The sequence below is a fragment of the Chiloscyllium plagiosum genome, unplaced genomic scaffold (assembly GCF_037043375.1).
Source record: "Chiloscyllium plagiosum isolate Xiang-an unplaced genomic scaffold, Cpla_swu_hap1 HiC_scaffold_48, whole genome shotgun sequence".
NCBI lineage: Eukaryota > Metazoa > Chordata > Chondrichthyes > Orectolobiformes > Hemiscylliidae > Chiloscyllium > Chiloscyllium plagiosum.
The window spans coordinates 9444644-9459360 of NW_028270186.1; the positions used below are offsets into that span (position 1 = coordinate 9444644).

Below are 14717 nucleotides of genomic sequence, written 5' to 3' on the forward strand. Positions count from 1 at the left end.
TTTGTAAAACTCTGAACGAATCAAATAAATGGACGGCACTAGTCACGGTCCTTTGAGCCTCTCACACCTCTCAGATAAGACGCCTGCACTCAAGTCTTTCCTACTCCACAGCTGTACAATAAAATCCATTAACCGGTTGATTAGAAAATATTTAAACCACAGTCAACTCATTCACCTTTCCTAAAACAGCAGAACCAGGAGACCCAGCTCGCACTGAAACAAAGAATTTAACACCACTCCAAGCAAGGAGTGTCTCAGTGAGCAAAAGGTGTCTGTATAGAATAGGATCACAGAAAATAATGGTAATAGTCATTAATGATTGATTCCCTTGCAGGTTTGATGGATTTCTTTTCCAAAATAATATTTTGGGAAATTATTATATGTGCAATTTGAAATGTGACGAGTGGCAAGTATGGCAAGCTTATACAGAAAAGATTACTGTGGACCTATATTTCCCAAAGGTCTCCAATGGGGCTTTTCTTTGCCTTATTCCTGGGCCTATTCAGATTAATTGAGAGAGATTGATTGTCCATTGAGCCAGCAACTCCATTAACCTTGTACCCAACACAATCATGAATGGCCTTGGTATGTGTTCACCTTGGCATTGTTCTGATCCAGCTTCAGCAATGCTTTTGCCCATCTTGAAGGTCTTGTTTGGTATTTTATTTTAGATTCCTACTTTGATTTTACAAGACTTGTGCAAATAATCCAAAAATAATCAGACACATAGAATACATAACTAACTCAGTGGAGGAAGATCACAAAAAGTTTTGATTGAAAAAAAAACAGGACATCAAAAACAATGTCTGATAATGCTCTAACTTGCCCCCCAAAGTAGTTGGTAAGGATAAAAGAGATTAAATTTTCAGGATCAAATAGTCTAATCTTGTGCTGCGTTGTGGTACTGAAAATACCCAGAATGGCCATTCAAAATAATGGATGGTGCACGACATGACACATATATCATTTCAGCAGGCTTAAATATTGATCACAATTTCTTTACAAATAAACAGAAATATAGAAACCAAAGCAATATGAAAGAGTATAACATGAAAGAGTCCTGGAATTGGCCAATTCAGGTAGTCATTTCATAAAACTGTAGTCTTGCAGAGAAAAAAAGCTACTTTGGATAAACAGGTGAACTTTCTTAAGCACACATTTTGCAAGTTGAGATACTGCACACAAGGCATCAGCAACAGGAGAAAGTGAGGACTACAGCTGCTGGAGATCAGAGTTGAGAGTGTGATGCTGGAAAAGCACAGCAGGTCAGGCAGCATCTGAGGAGCAGGAGAGTCGACATTTCGGGCCGCAGAATGCACCATTCCCCCTGATGAACAGTTTATGCCCGAAACTTTGATTCTCCTGCTCCTCGGATGCTGCCTGACCTGCTGTGCTTCTCCAGCACCACACTCTCAAGGCATCAGCAACACTTGTTTGTAAAATGTGGGTACCTTTGCCAGGACAGAAGCCCTCCTTTCATACAAATCAGTTTCTTCTGAAGCACAAGAGGAATGTCACGAGTTTTGAGACACCAACAGCTGAAGACACACAGGCTTCCCTCTCAGCTTTCCATTCACAGCAGAAACCTGATCTCTGTCCACTCTAACATTTCAGACTTGTTATTCCAACTACCAAAAGGACGACTGAGCTAAATTATTTTGAAAAAGCATCCTTTATTCTTCTCTCTCACTGTGTTCCAATTCCTCTTTTAAAACTGAAGGATTCTCCAATTGAGGTGGCTTTGAGTATCTCAGGCCAAAATACTTAATGTTGCCTGCAGATGGACTTTCCGAAATTGTTACATTGACTTTCTGTAATACATTCCCCATAAAAATGTTTCCAAATTAGCATCAGAATTCATACAAATGGAACAACGTGGAAGAACTACACTATCAGTCATCATCAATTTTTACTTGATTGTGACTGAGATCTCCTTGCTGGCTCCTGTTTGTTTGCTACTCAGTTCAATTGTATCACATCCGAAGCCCAAGTGGGCCAATCCAAAATGTCCTCCAATCTGCTGCAGTGAAAGTTTGTCTTCCACTCTCACCTGGGCCACACCATGCATCTTGCACATGCAGCCTGAGTCATGTTCAAGCCCTACCTCACTTGAAACAAACAGAGAACACTGTGGGACAGACAATTTGCTTCACAATCATATCTGGACATTTTCAGTTTGACAAGGTGAAATTTCAAATGAGTTTAGGTCATAGTGGTGCTGGAAAAGCACAGCAGGTCAGCCAGCATCCGAGGAGCAGGAAAATCGATGTTTCGGGCAAAAGCCCACCATCATTTTTCCTGAGGAAGGGCTTTTGCCTGAAAAGTCGATTTTCCTGCTCCTCGGATGCTGTGCTTTTCCAGCACCACTCTCATCTAAACTCTGGTTTCCAGCATCTGCAGTCCTCACTTTTGCCTAGAAATTTCAAATGATACAGGACAGAAAGTTGGCAATGGGAGAACTGATTAACAAAGACTGTTGTTTAACTTCATCATGCAAAGAGGTACAAATAGTTCCTTGTCTTCATCTGTCAATGAAAGTTCCCACCAATGTTTTCACAGAAAGACTTGGTTGGCAGGGCAAAGCGAGTGTACTCCAACAACAAAATGGGATTGAAATAGTAGATTCAAGATGCTGATGATGCCTTTGACAAGATCTGGTACATCCAGTGGCCAAAGGGGCTGGCTGAAACAACTGGGACCTCTACATTCAGAATACCACGAAATTAAGGAGCTTAATGACTCCTGTCGAAGTGATGTCATTCTTCATCTGTAAGGATACTAGTGATAGTGGGTCATGTCTTTTGGTGCTCACGTATCTTGGGTCTGAAAATGAGGTGAATTGTTTGTTTGGGTTTGTTGCTGAGAAATTGGAGGACTGTGTTCTCAGCAACAAACCCAAACAAGCAGACAAAACACATCCAGAAACCCGAGCCACCCTTCCCTACATCAATACATCTCAGAAATGATTGCCAAACTACTCAGACCTCTTGGTATCATGGTAGCTCACAAACCCACGAACACACTAATACAGCAGCTCACGAACGTGAAAGATCCTATACAGATAACAAGCAAAACTAAGCTAACATCATTTCCAAAATACCATACAAAAGCTGTAACAATCAGTTGGACAAACAGGCAGAAAACTAGCCATCAAGATAAAAGAACATCAACTAGCCACAAAAAGACATGACCCACTTTCACTACTATCCTTACATACAGATGAGGAAGGACACCACTTCGACTGGGGCGACATCCAAGGACAAGCCAAACAGAGACACGCACAAAAATTCTGAGAAGCATGGCATTCCAACTGGAACTCTAATAACCAAAACATTGACTTGGACCCCATTGACCAATCTCTGAGAAAAAGGACAGGAAATGATGTCACCACGGGAAATGATGTCACCGACCCAAGGGAACCTCAACATAAAAATAGAAAGCAGGTCACTAAGACCAGTGCTTCACTGGAGGCTCACTCCAGCTCAGCGAGCAAACTTACATCCAGAACCTCAACCTGAGCTATAAATCTTCTCAAAACTCACTAAGTTCACATCACATTCAGCAAATCTCGGTCATTTTTTGCGAATGTCAATAAATATGAATTCAGTTTAAAACAAACAACAGCATCTTCCTGACATGAAACTTGTCATTATGCGTTCGTGCATATCGTTTACCTGAGTTTTACTGGATTATGTCAATACTTAAATTGGGATTCACTCCTCTGACCACTCAGTGGGTGAGCAGACCTGGAATGTGCGGCGTCCATTCAAAAGTGACAGCAGTTCTTTAGAACAATACCCTTAACCTTTGTACTTGCTAACTTCTATCTACTCCTAGTTCAGGTGCAACTCAATTTTAAAACTTCTTTCCTTATTTTTAAATCCCTCATAGTCTCATCTCTGGAATCACCTCTTTGTCACCTTTTGATCATTCTTGGTTTTAGTCACCGTTGCTCTGGCCCTAACCTCCCAAAGACTCTCTGCCTCTCTACCCTTCATTCATGTTCTTTTTATGTGGGGTGGTATCAGATTGTGTTTGAAAGTTGCAAAGTTTTTACATATTTGAATAAAGACAGAAATAGACACACACACGCACTTTGATGTGTCCATGTGGAGTGATGCTAAAGTCATATGAGTTTCCCTGTGCAAAGGAAGGGGAATAGCAATGAGAGTGGAAAATCAATGATCATTTCATGATCCAGCTACTTCTGCAAAAGTGAGTGAATATTAAAAGGAAACTGAACACTGATTCTTCGGGACAGATTGTCCACCAAAGATCAGTTTGGTCGACACTCATGTCGGAACAGTAGACATGATACATATGTGTCTATGAACGGAAGAGGACAAAGCAGAAGAGAAAAATACAAAGCATAAGTTTCCAAGACAGTTGAAGAACAACGGTTTGGAGATCATCTTTCTTAGAACAGGAAAGCATGATAAATCACAAAACACAAGACTTCAGATTCTGTTCAGCAAAATATTGTTTTGTCTCTCAAGTTGACTTGCATTTCCTGTTTTCCCTCTCTCATAGCCTTCATTGGTGCAACCTACACAGGTGAAGACCGAGGAAAAAATTGAAAGAGGAGGTTAGCATCAGCCAACTCACCCTTAAAAAGACACATCGTTGTTTCTGCTTTAACAAACGAATTTCCTCAACAAGATCCCATAAACCTTGCCAATAAAAATGGCACATCAACCAGCCCTTCACCTGAGCAGTGTTCTTCTGGGACAGCAAGGTTGCTGGATATGTTGCCAGACTCAAAACAAGTCTTTTTCACTTCAATTACATATTTCACTGTATGTACAGCAGAGACCTAATCAACAGAACTCCGTTCCAAACCAATCTCCTCTCACTCTTTATGCGTCCACATTAATATATTCTGTTCCTTTCTCCATCATGTATTCAGCTGACTTGTCCTTAAATGCACCTTTACACATTCATTTCACTCTGGGTTTTTTTTTCTCTCGAAGTACATAGTGAATGTATTTGGGACTCCCTTCTATTTAAAACTCTGAGTGCTGGTCTTGATTGCAAATGGAAATATCTTCATAGAAGCATGTCAAACCTACTCATAACCCTGCTTCTTCTGTTTTATGAAGCAAAGAACCCAAGCCTAAACTGGATTTCCTTATGGATATCACTTCTTATATATGATTCATTGTTTGCCTGTAGTCTAATCTGACTTCTGATGAGTTGGTAACTGTAGTATGATTCAGAACAGAGTTTCAACTCACAGTTTCCATCATTGCAAGTTAGTGAAAGCCCTGATCAGCTAAAATTCCTATCCTTCCTCCCAAACAAAAACTTCCGTGTATCCACTTAATCTGAATCACCTATAAGCCACCCAATACCTCCCTACCGTACAGTGAAATAGCCTGTCAATAGTCAATGTCTTGACTCACACGTGAAGAACAGCCACGTACTGGAAGATGCTGTTCGAACTGCACTCGAGCAAGAATCCATACCTTCAGAAAAGGAGAGAAGACATTTGAAGGTAATTACATTACACACATTTATATAAAGTCAGACAATAAATATTTTCTTTGAAGCATGTTGCATGGTCACACCTGATGTATAAGTAAAATGAACCTCTTTACCTTATGCCAAACCCATTTACAGAAAATCCCTCCAGATAGGCATCACTAATCCATACTTATGTTATGGATGCTTTGGAATATTGCCTGCATGCTGAATTAGCATAAAAGGATAAAACCGTTCACTGTTCAATAGGTTTACAGCAGGACAAGGAGGCTTATCAAATGTCAGCCTCTGTTGATGGGCTAATTTGAATTTAGCTGTTGAACGAAGGAAAAGAAAGAGAAAAAAAACTGATGGATTGGAAGAGTCAGGATAGATATTGGTATGAAATTGAACAAGAAAGTCATCATCTGCAGCATTCCTCTGCTCTGTTCTGGATCTAGGTCTATCCTTTGTGCATTAGTCCATGTGTTTGGGAAGATGGACACATTGTGGTAATCCAGAGACACAGGTTAATGTACTGAGAAGATGAGTTCAAATTCCACCATGTAGAACTCAAATTCAAGAAATAAATCAGGAAGTGAAAGTTTGTTTCAGTACTGACAAGGTGATCATCGATTGCCATTAAAGCCTTTCTGGAAGGAAATCTGCCCTTCACACTTGAACTGAATGATTCTAAATCACATGATTCTAAAACCACCAAAATATGATTTGTTCTTAACTAACCTCAGAATGGTCTATCAAACCACACAGTTCAAGTGTCAATCGGATATGTAACAAATGCTAGCCTTTCATTCATTTATCCAAATCTCTTCAAAGAATACATAAATAAAAAGCCCATCTGCAACACAACAAGACTCGGAAGTCAGCCTGCAGTCCAAATCAAGCAAATCATGTGCAATGTTGTGCCCCTTTCATGGAGAATCATTGCCACAAGGCAGCAGGGTGAACTGCTGGACCATGAATAGGTTAACATTAACATCCAAATTGTTCCTAAAATTTCACTGGGTTCTGCAATGTGTCTCACACAAGGACCTCAAGGTACAAAGGCAAAAACTAGGCAGTCAATGATTGCTCAACTCTTCATAATTCCTTGCCTCCCTGACCAAACCAGGCAGAGAGTTGCAAATCTGAGTTTGCATCAAGTGTGAACCCGGCACAGTACAAACCCAGAGTGAGGATCAGCAGGTCAGCAGAGTGACAAAACCCATGCGTATGACAATGGCGTTTACAATGCAATTCAGTGGAACATAATGCAGACCTTAAGGAAAAAGAAAATATCTTATGAGGCGAAGATTGGTTCAATGCTTAAAGGTAACTTATTCCTACTTTATTGGATATTTATGACATTCCAAGGAAACACCTGTGTTCAAAGTACCCTGTCCCATTTACTTGAAACAAATGAATAAAAGTCTGGCTCAACAGTTTCAATAGATTTTACTGATGTTGGAGAAACAATGTAGTATCTTCTTGCTAACGGTCATACTGATGGGGTGAGATTTCAGATTCTTGGGCTGGTGCCCCATGTTGCAGTGCTGATGCTGCACAAACTTAATTCTAGTTGGGAGCCTGCCTGCTCCAGCAGAAACTCACCAGTCCATGATCACCATATTGGTAACAATTTTTCTGGATGAAGGAACAACTTGGAAAACCCATTAAAAACTGAGATTTTGAAGTATTGACAGTCAAAGTCTCAAATATAGATATGATTAGCAGGAGAATGAACCTGGCCCTTGTAAACCACATTATTGTTACACAGCTGGAATTCCATTTGGTGCAGTTGAGCCATTAGGAAAGAGTGCTGTCAAATACTATTCATTACAAACAGCCTTGGAGCAGACTGCATACATCTGTTAGTCAAAGGAAGAGAACAGTGTTCAGTCATCAAAGTCTGGGATGTCATCATAGGAGTAGCCTCTGTATCCTCTTGAGGCATAGTATGCAATCCGAAGATGGTAAAAGCCAGGAAGGAAAACCAGGATTCCGATGATCAGCACTGGCCAGGTTGTGTCACTGTACTGGAAGACAAAAAAATGGAATCACTGATTTTCTTTTTGTAAAAGCAAAGGCACTTCCTGTCCATTAGAATAGAGGATTTCTTCACTGAGGCGGATGATGTTCTCTGAACTGGAAGGCTCTGATTTCAAATCCAACCCATAATGATTACAATTAAAGTCTCTGGTTGTTGGTTTAAAGTAACCTACTAAAATTGAATAGACAGACAGACAGACAATCTCCAATAATTCATGTTCTGACTGTGCATATGTTTCAAAGACAAAGCTGCTTTTAATTCAGCAATTAGCAATTTTATTCTGGACACAAATCGAAAATGGATGGCATAACAAACATGTTACTCACCGAACTGTTGATGTATCCAGTCAGCAGCAGAGCACCAATAGTAATCAGCAATGAGCCAATCACAAACAAGATGATTGCAAGTGCAATTGCTTTGTATGGAACTTTCGTTGGAAGTTTCTTAAACTGCGGGAAGGATAAAATAAATAATTAAAATTCGTTGATCACTTTGGACGAATTCTATAATAAGGGCACTACTTAAGTGCGTGCTATTGCATTTCACAAACCATAAATTATCCAATAGCGCACAAACTTCTTTCTGTGAGTGTTTTTCAAATATATGTTATTGGTTTTGTTATGTACATTGAGATTGTCATCAGGTCATCAAAGATACAAAATAAATCCATCTTTTCTTGCATCATGACTCAATATTTGCTTTTATAATCTTGTGAGATCCTCCTCTTATGAGGGCACCAACTGTTTGTTTTTAAGTTTCACGGGGACTGTGACCGTCACTGGCTGGGCCAGCATTTACTAGTTACCCTCAAAAAGGTGGTTATGACCTGCCTTCTTGAGGCAATGCAATACATGTGCTGTAGGTAGCCAAAATTTCAGGATTTTGACTCGGTAACAGTGAAAGATCAGGAATATATTTCCAAGTGTAGGTGGCTTGAAGGGATCTTGCAGATGGTCATATTCCTGTTTACCTGCTGTCCTAGTTCTTCGATATGAGTATTGGGAGGGGGGCAGGTTTGGTTTGGAAGGGTCTGTGTCAGGATCTGTAGGGAATTTCTGCAACATATTTTGTGTATAGTACGCAACTGAGCGTCGGTGGTTAAGGGAGTGGATGCTTACAAATGTGCTGCCAAGCAAGTGGGCTAGTTTGTCTTGGGTGGCGTCAAGCTTCTTGAGTATTGTTGGAGCTGCACACATCCAGCTAAGTGGGAGTATTCTGTCACACACCTGACTAATGGCGAGGCCTTGGGGAATCACGATGGGAGTTAACCACTGTAAAATTTCTAGCTGCTGACCTGCTCCTGTAGCCACTGTATTCATACAGCAAGTCCAGTCGAGTTTCCAGTCAATAATGGAGTTGATATCAGATTGCTTATCGGGGATTCGGTGATGGTGACACCAAGGTTGAATGTCAAGGGGTGGTGACCAGGTTGTGTGTTATTGGACAACGTTACTGCCTGACATTTTTGTGGCATAAATCTCACTTGTCACTTATCAGTGCAAACTTAAATTTTGTTTAGGCCATGTTCAAATGCAACTTGGACTGCTTCAGTATCTGAGAAGCCGCAAATGGTGCTGAACATTGTACAATTATCACACAAACATACCCACTTCTGACATCATGATGGAAGAAAGGTCATCGATAAAGCAGTTGAAGATTACTGGGCCTATGACACTACCGCGTGGAACTATTGCAGAGACGTTCTGGGGCTCAGATGACTGACCTCTAACCAGCACAACTATCTATGTGTCAGATATGACTTCAACCACTGGAGACTTTCCCAATTCCCATTTACTCCAGCTTTGCTTGTGCTCCTTGGTGACAAACTCAGTCGAGTGCAGGTGACCTGTCAAGGGCTGTCATTCTCACCTCAGCTCTTCTGTCCATTTCTGAATCAAGGATGTCATGAGCTCAGAGGCTGAGTGCCCCTAGCAAAACCCAAACTGGGTGTCAGTGAGCAGGTTGTGGCTGAGCAGGTGCTGCTCAATAGCACTGTTTATGATACCTTCCATCACTTTACTTATCATCAAGAGGAGACTGCTGGGGCAGTGGCTGGCCAGATTAGATTTCTCCTGCTTTGTGCACTAGACATACCTGGGCAATTTGGCACATTGTCAGGTCAATGCCAATGTTGTAGCTGTCCTGGAACAGCTTGGCCAAAGGTGTGGCAGGTTCTGGACCTATTGTCAGGACCCATAGCCTTTACAGTACCTCCACCCGTTTCTTAATAGTGTGAACCGAAATAGCTGAAGACTGGCATATGTGATGCCCAGGACCACTGGAGGAGAGTGAGCTGGATCATGGACTTGACCTATCTGACTGAAGATTGTAGCAAATGATTCATTCTTTTCTTTAGTTGTGGGAGTGCTTAGTTCTATCAGTTGCTGGTTCTGGTGTTTGGCATGCAAGTCATCTGTTTGGTAGCTTCACCAAGTTGACATTTCAGTTTTTGCTATGCCTGATGCTGCACTCTCCATTGAGCCAGAGTTGATGCCCTGGTTTGATGGGGATATGTTGGCCCAAGAGACTGTAGATTGTGCTTGTGCCCGATTTTACAGCTATTGATGGTCCACAGTGCCTGATAGATGCCTCGTCTTGAGTTGCTAAATCTGTTGGAAGTCTGCCCCATTTAACGTGGTCAGAGTGCCACACAACACAATGGAGGATATTCTCAATAAGAAGGTAGGACTTGGTCTCCAAAAGGACTGTTACTGTCACTCTTACCAATTACCGTCATGAACAGACGCATCTGCAGCCTGCAGATTGGTAAAGGTGCAACTTCCACAGACCCAGTCTAGCAACGATACAACGATGCTGTCAAGCAAAGTCAGGAACAGCATAAAAGTAAAAGTTTACAATATGGAGAAGATGAGTGGGAAGCCAGAGGATTGGGAAGTTTAAAAAACCAGCGGAGTATAACAATAAAAGCAATAAGTGGGGAGATGATGAAATATGAAGGTAAGCTAGCTCATAATATAGAAGAACATACCGATTTTTTAGATGTCTCAAAAGCTAAGACTTGACACTGAAGCAATGGAAAAGGAGGCTGGAGAAATAGGAATGGGATACAAGGAAATGACACAGGAACTCAATAGGACCTTGGTTGCAGTTATCACGTTGGAAGACACCAGTAGCAGACCAGAACGTCAAAAATGTCAGGAGGCAGAAAGAAGTGCAGTGGCCATGACTAAGGAGAAGGTGCTGGGGAGGCTGAAAAGTCTGAAGGTGAATAAATAACCAGCAGATGGACAATACTCAAGAAGACAGCTGAGGAAATTGTAGAGGCATTGGTGGTGATCTTTCAGGAATCACTAAAGACAGGGAGGGTCCCAGAGAACAATCAAATGGCTAATGTAACACCCCTATTTAACAAGTGATGGAAACAAAAGACAGGAAATTATAGGACATTTCATTTGAACTCGGGTGAGTTTGCAGAGTGCATGGATATGCTGAGCTTCGTCCAGCGGAGGTTAGACCTGACACATTTGTTAGAATGCTTTGAGGTGGTAATGAGCAATTTACACAAAAGAGAGCTGGTAGATGTGATCTGTTTGGATTTGCAGAAGGCCTTTGACAAGTGGTGCTCAGAAGGCTGCTAAATAAGCTGAGAGCACATGGCAAAGTACTGGCATGGACAAAGGATTGGCTGACTGGCAGAAGGCAAAGTGAGGATAAAACATTTTTCAGGATGGTAGGTGGTGACAAGTGAATTTCCATAGGGGTCAATGTTTTGACCACATCTGTTCACGTTATACATTAATAATCTGGACAAAGGAATTGAGAGCATTGTTGCGAGGTTTGCAGATGATATAAAGATAGCTGAAATGACACATTGTACTGAGAAAGTGGAGAGGCTGCAGAAGTATTCAGCTAGGTTAACATAGTGGGCACGAACGTGGTACTTGGAATACAGTGTAGGAAACTATGAGGTTACGTACTTTGGTCAGATGAAGAGAGGCATAGACTATTTTCTAAATGGGAAAGACTTCGGAAATCTGAAGCACAAAGGGACTTGGGATTCAGGATTCTCTTAAGATTAACATGCAGATTAAATTGACAATTACGATGTTAGCATTCATTGCTAGAGTGCAAGAATACAAGAGCAGAGATGTACTACTGAGGCTGTATCTGGTTGTTTTCAGACTGCATTTGCAACATTGAGAGCTATTATGGGCCCCATATCGATGGAAGGATGTACTGGAGTTGAGCAGACCCAGAAGAGGTTTACAACAATGATCCCAGGGATGAAGTGCTTGTCATATGAAGAGCAGTCGAGGACTCCACGTGCTTACTCGATGGAATTTAGAAAGATGGGGATGGGAAACTCATTGAAACTTACAGGACACGGACAGGTCTTGATGGAATGGCTGAGCAAACACTGCGACCTGAAGACACAGTCTCAGAATGAAGGGGCAACTCTTTACAACTGTGGAAGAATTTGACCAAAATTGACATAAAACTGTGTAGAGGCCATCTTGTCACAAAGCAATTTTTGTAGTAAGATTTTAGCCTGCTAGTCATAGTACTGTCTGAGCCCTGGCTGAGGAATTCTGTTTTGATGGCCTGATCTTGCAGTGACAGGCTGCCTCTGCTCCTCAGTGCCATTAGACAGCGCTATTTCAAAGAATGATGTTTTATTTCTCTCTATCCCTTATCGGTTGTCCCAGCCGAGCTGAACCTACAGTATAAGATCATATTCAGTTTTGTAGACATTTAGAAATGTAGGTTCGGACAATGTATGGGAACCTTACGACTAGCCCAGGTTACGTTACTAATGGGCAGTGGGCTTGTATTTTACGATGTCACTTGTAACATTGTGTATTTCATTGAAATACATCGGACTTTGTTCTGAACGAAGATATATTCCCTATAGCCATGATAAAGCTAGTTAATTGCTCAAGGTATTGTCTCCTGACTATATTGTTTTAACCGATTCAGCCAAGATTTATTTTTCCCAACAACAACTGAGATGAGAAGGAATTTCCTCAGCCAGAATGTGGTGAGTCTATGTAACTCATTGCCAAAGAAGGCTGTGGAAGCCAAGTCACTGAGTGTATTTAAGACATTTCTAGACAGATTCTTGATTGGTCAGGGGATCAAGGGTTGTGGTGAGGAGGCAGGACAATGAGGGTGAGAAACTTGATGGGCTGAATGGCCCAATTCTGCTCCTATTTTTTATGGTTCTAATGATCTGTCCATTTTCAGATGGACCAGCTCCATCAGTAGGAGGTTTCTGAGCCCATGTTTAAAGTGGGGTCCCACGTCAAGTCCTTTCCAGCCATCTCCAGCCAGCTCTACTGGGTCTGTTCTGCCAGCAGGACAGGATATATCCGGGGACATTAATGGAGGTGGCTGTGTCTGGTACACTGTCTGTCAAATATGACACTCTCTGTCAAATATGAGTCTGAGTAGTCTGTGAGATTGCTCTCCAAACTTTGGCACAAGCCCCTACATGTTAGGAAGGAGGATTCTGCAGAGTCAACACAGCTGTTTTTGCTATTATTGTTTCTGGTGCCCAAATTCTTGTCTGGTGGTCGTCCGGTTTCATGTCTTTGTTGAGACTTTGTAGTGTTTGATCAAACTGAATGGCTTGCTAGTCCATTTCAGAGGGGAGTTGAGAGTCAATCATATTGCTATGGCTCTGGAGTCATGTGTCGACCAAACATGAGGATGGCAGATTTCCTTCCCTGATATGAGTGAATCAGATGAGATTTCCTGATGATCGACAATGATTTTATCATCTTCAGTACATTCTTAACTCCAGATATTTTAGTGAATTCAAATTCCATTATCTGTCACGATGGGATTCAAACCCAGGTCCCAAAAACATTCTGCAATTATTGTCCAGCAATAGTACCAGCAGGTCCTGTTGCTCAAGTTCTTACTCATCCCACACTTCATTTAAGTTTTCATTCTTATGGGTGAGCTCAGTCTAGTGTGGGGAGGCTACTTAACTGTCCAAGCCCTGAAAGCATGGCAAATCCTCCCAGCTCTCATGTCCACCTTGAGTAAATGCCACTGTGCAATAAGCTGGAGCCAAGGCTGACTATTATTTAAATGTGCATCAGAAAGGCTCAATATGTCTCTCATCAAGATCAACTGCTTTCCCATCAATCAAACAACAAACCAGCAATACTCCTCAGGGACAGAGTCGAAAGTGTTTCTGTCAAATATATTGCTGGCCAGTCAGAGTTTTAAGGGGATATAACCCATGTGTATAATGTACAGAAAAGGAGCTTACGATTACTTCAATGGACAATACTCAAGAATCGGTGTCAGGAACTAACCTGCAGGTCGATGTAACCTTCGTCGCTGTTTGCAAGCTTGGAGTACTTCACTTTACTGCTGGAGCCCCCAGCAGCGGCGTTGTTCCGCGAAGGCATCATAACACAGTTTGTCAACAACTAGAACGAGATAAGGGCACTGTGAAGACCACGAAGACAGACCGAGAGATTTGCAAAGAAAAAACGCAGACCTGTGCGACGTGCAAGTGCGTCTGGCATCTCCCCTCCACACTGAGGGAAAAGGCCACTCTGTGTGTGTGTGTGTGTGTAGAGCCATTGGTGAGGGGTGGGGGATTCAGGCCAAAGTGATCCTGGATAAAGATCCAAAGCAGCCATTTCGTACAGAAGGATTCCCGGGGGCAACAATGGCATTTACCGTCTTCATTCCACCCCCCCCCCAAAGTGCGGCGTTGGAATTTCAGCCTGAACCTTGGCCTTTAACTGTCTCGGGGGGACCAGAAGCTGTCACACACCCCCCAAACTAACAGGGCTGGACCCAACAAACAACATCTAACAAGCACGGGGAAAAAAAAAAGTGGTGTCCGGGAGGTAGGTCTGAACCGCTTTGGAAAAGTCCCCCCACCCCCCGGACGCGATTCGGCCGCCGTTACCTGTGAACTGGATCCATCTTCTCCTCACAACTACCTGCTTCCTGTCCGTCCGTCACAAGCCTCCGCCCCCCCGCACTAACGGCCGCAACCATCATTCCGCCCCGAACAAACGTTCCCACCTTCTTCCCAGCACTTCGTTCGCCTCACCCCCATCATGACATGTCTCGTTTCCTCCTCCCATCAGGAAAACACATCAGTTTGGACACAACGCCAAGAGATTGCTATGACTCAGGTTTCTGGTGACAAATTTAGAAAAATAAAAGGATTACCCTCGTTTGTGGCTGCATCATAAACTGTTTTCATCATGCTGAT

The 14717-nt window shown here is 42.2% G+C and overlaps 1 protein-coding gene across 1 annotated transcript; it reads right to left on the reverse strand.

The window, feature by feature from the left end:
• Positions 1–6774: 6774 nt before the first annotated feature.
• tmem230b (transmembrane protein 230b) lies at positions 6775–14425 on the reverse strand. The gene is made up of 4 exons (XM_043681299.2): positions 14406–14425; positions 13798–13914; positions 7837–7959; positions 6775–7496 (listed from the first exon to the last, which is right to left on the reverse strand). The coding sequence occupies exons 2-4, from the start codon at positions 13894–13896 to the stop codon at positions 7356–7358; spliced, it is 363 nt and encodes a 120-aa protein (XP_043537234.1). The 5' UTR covers positions 13897–13914; positions 14406–14425; the 3' UTR covers positions 6775–7355.
• Positions 14426–14717: the final 292 nt, after the last annotated feature.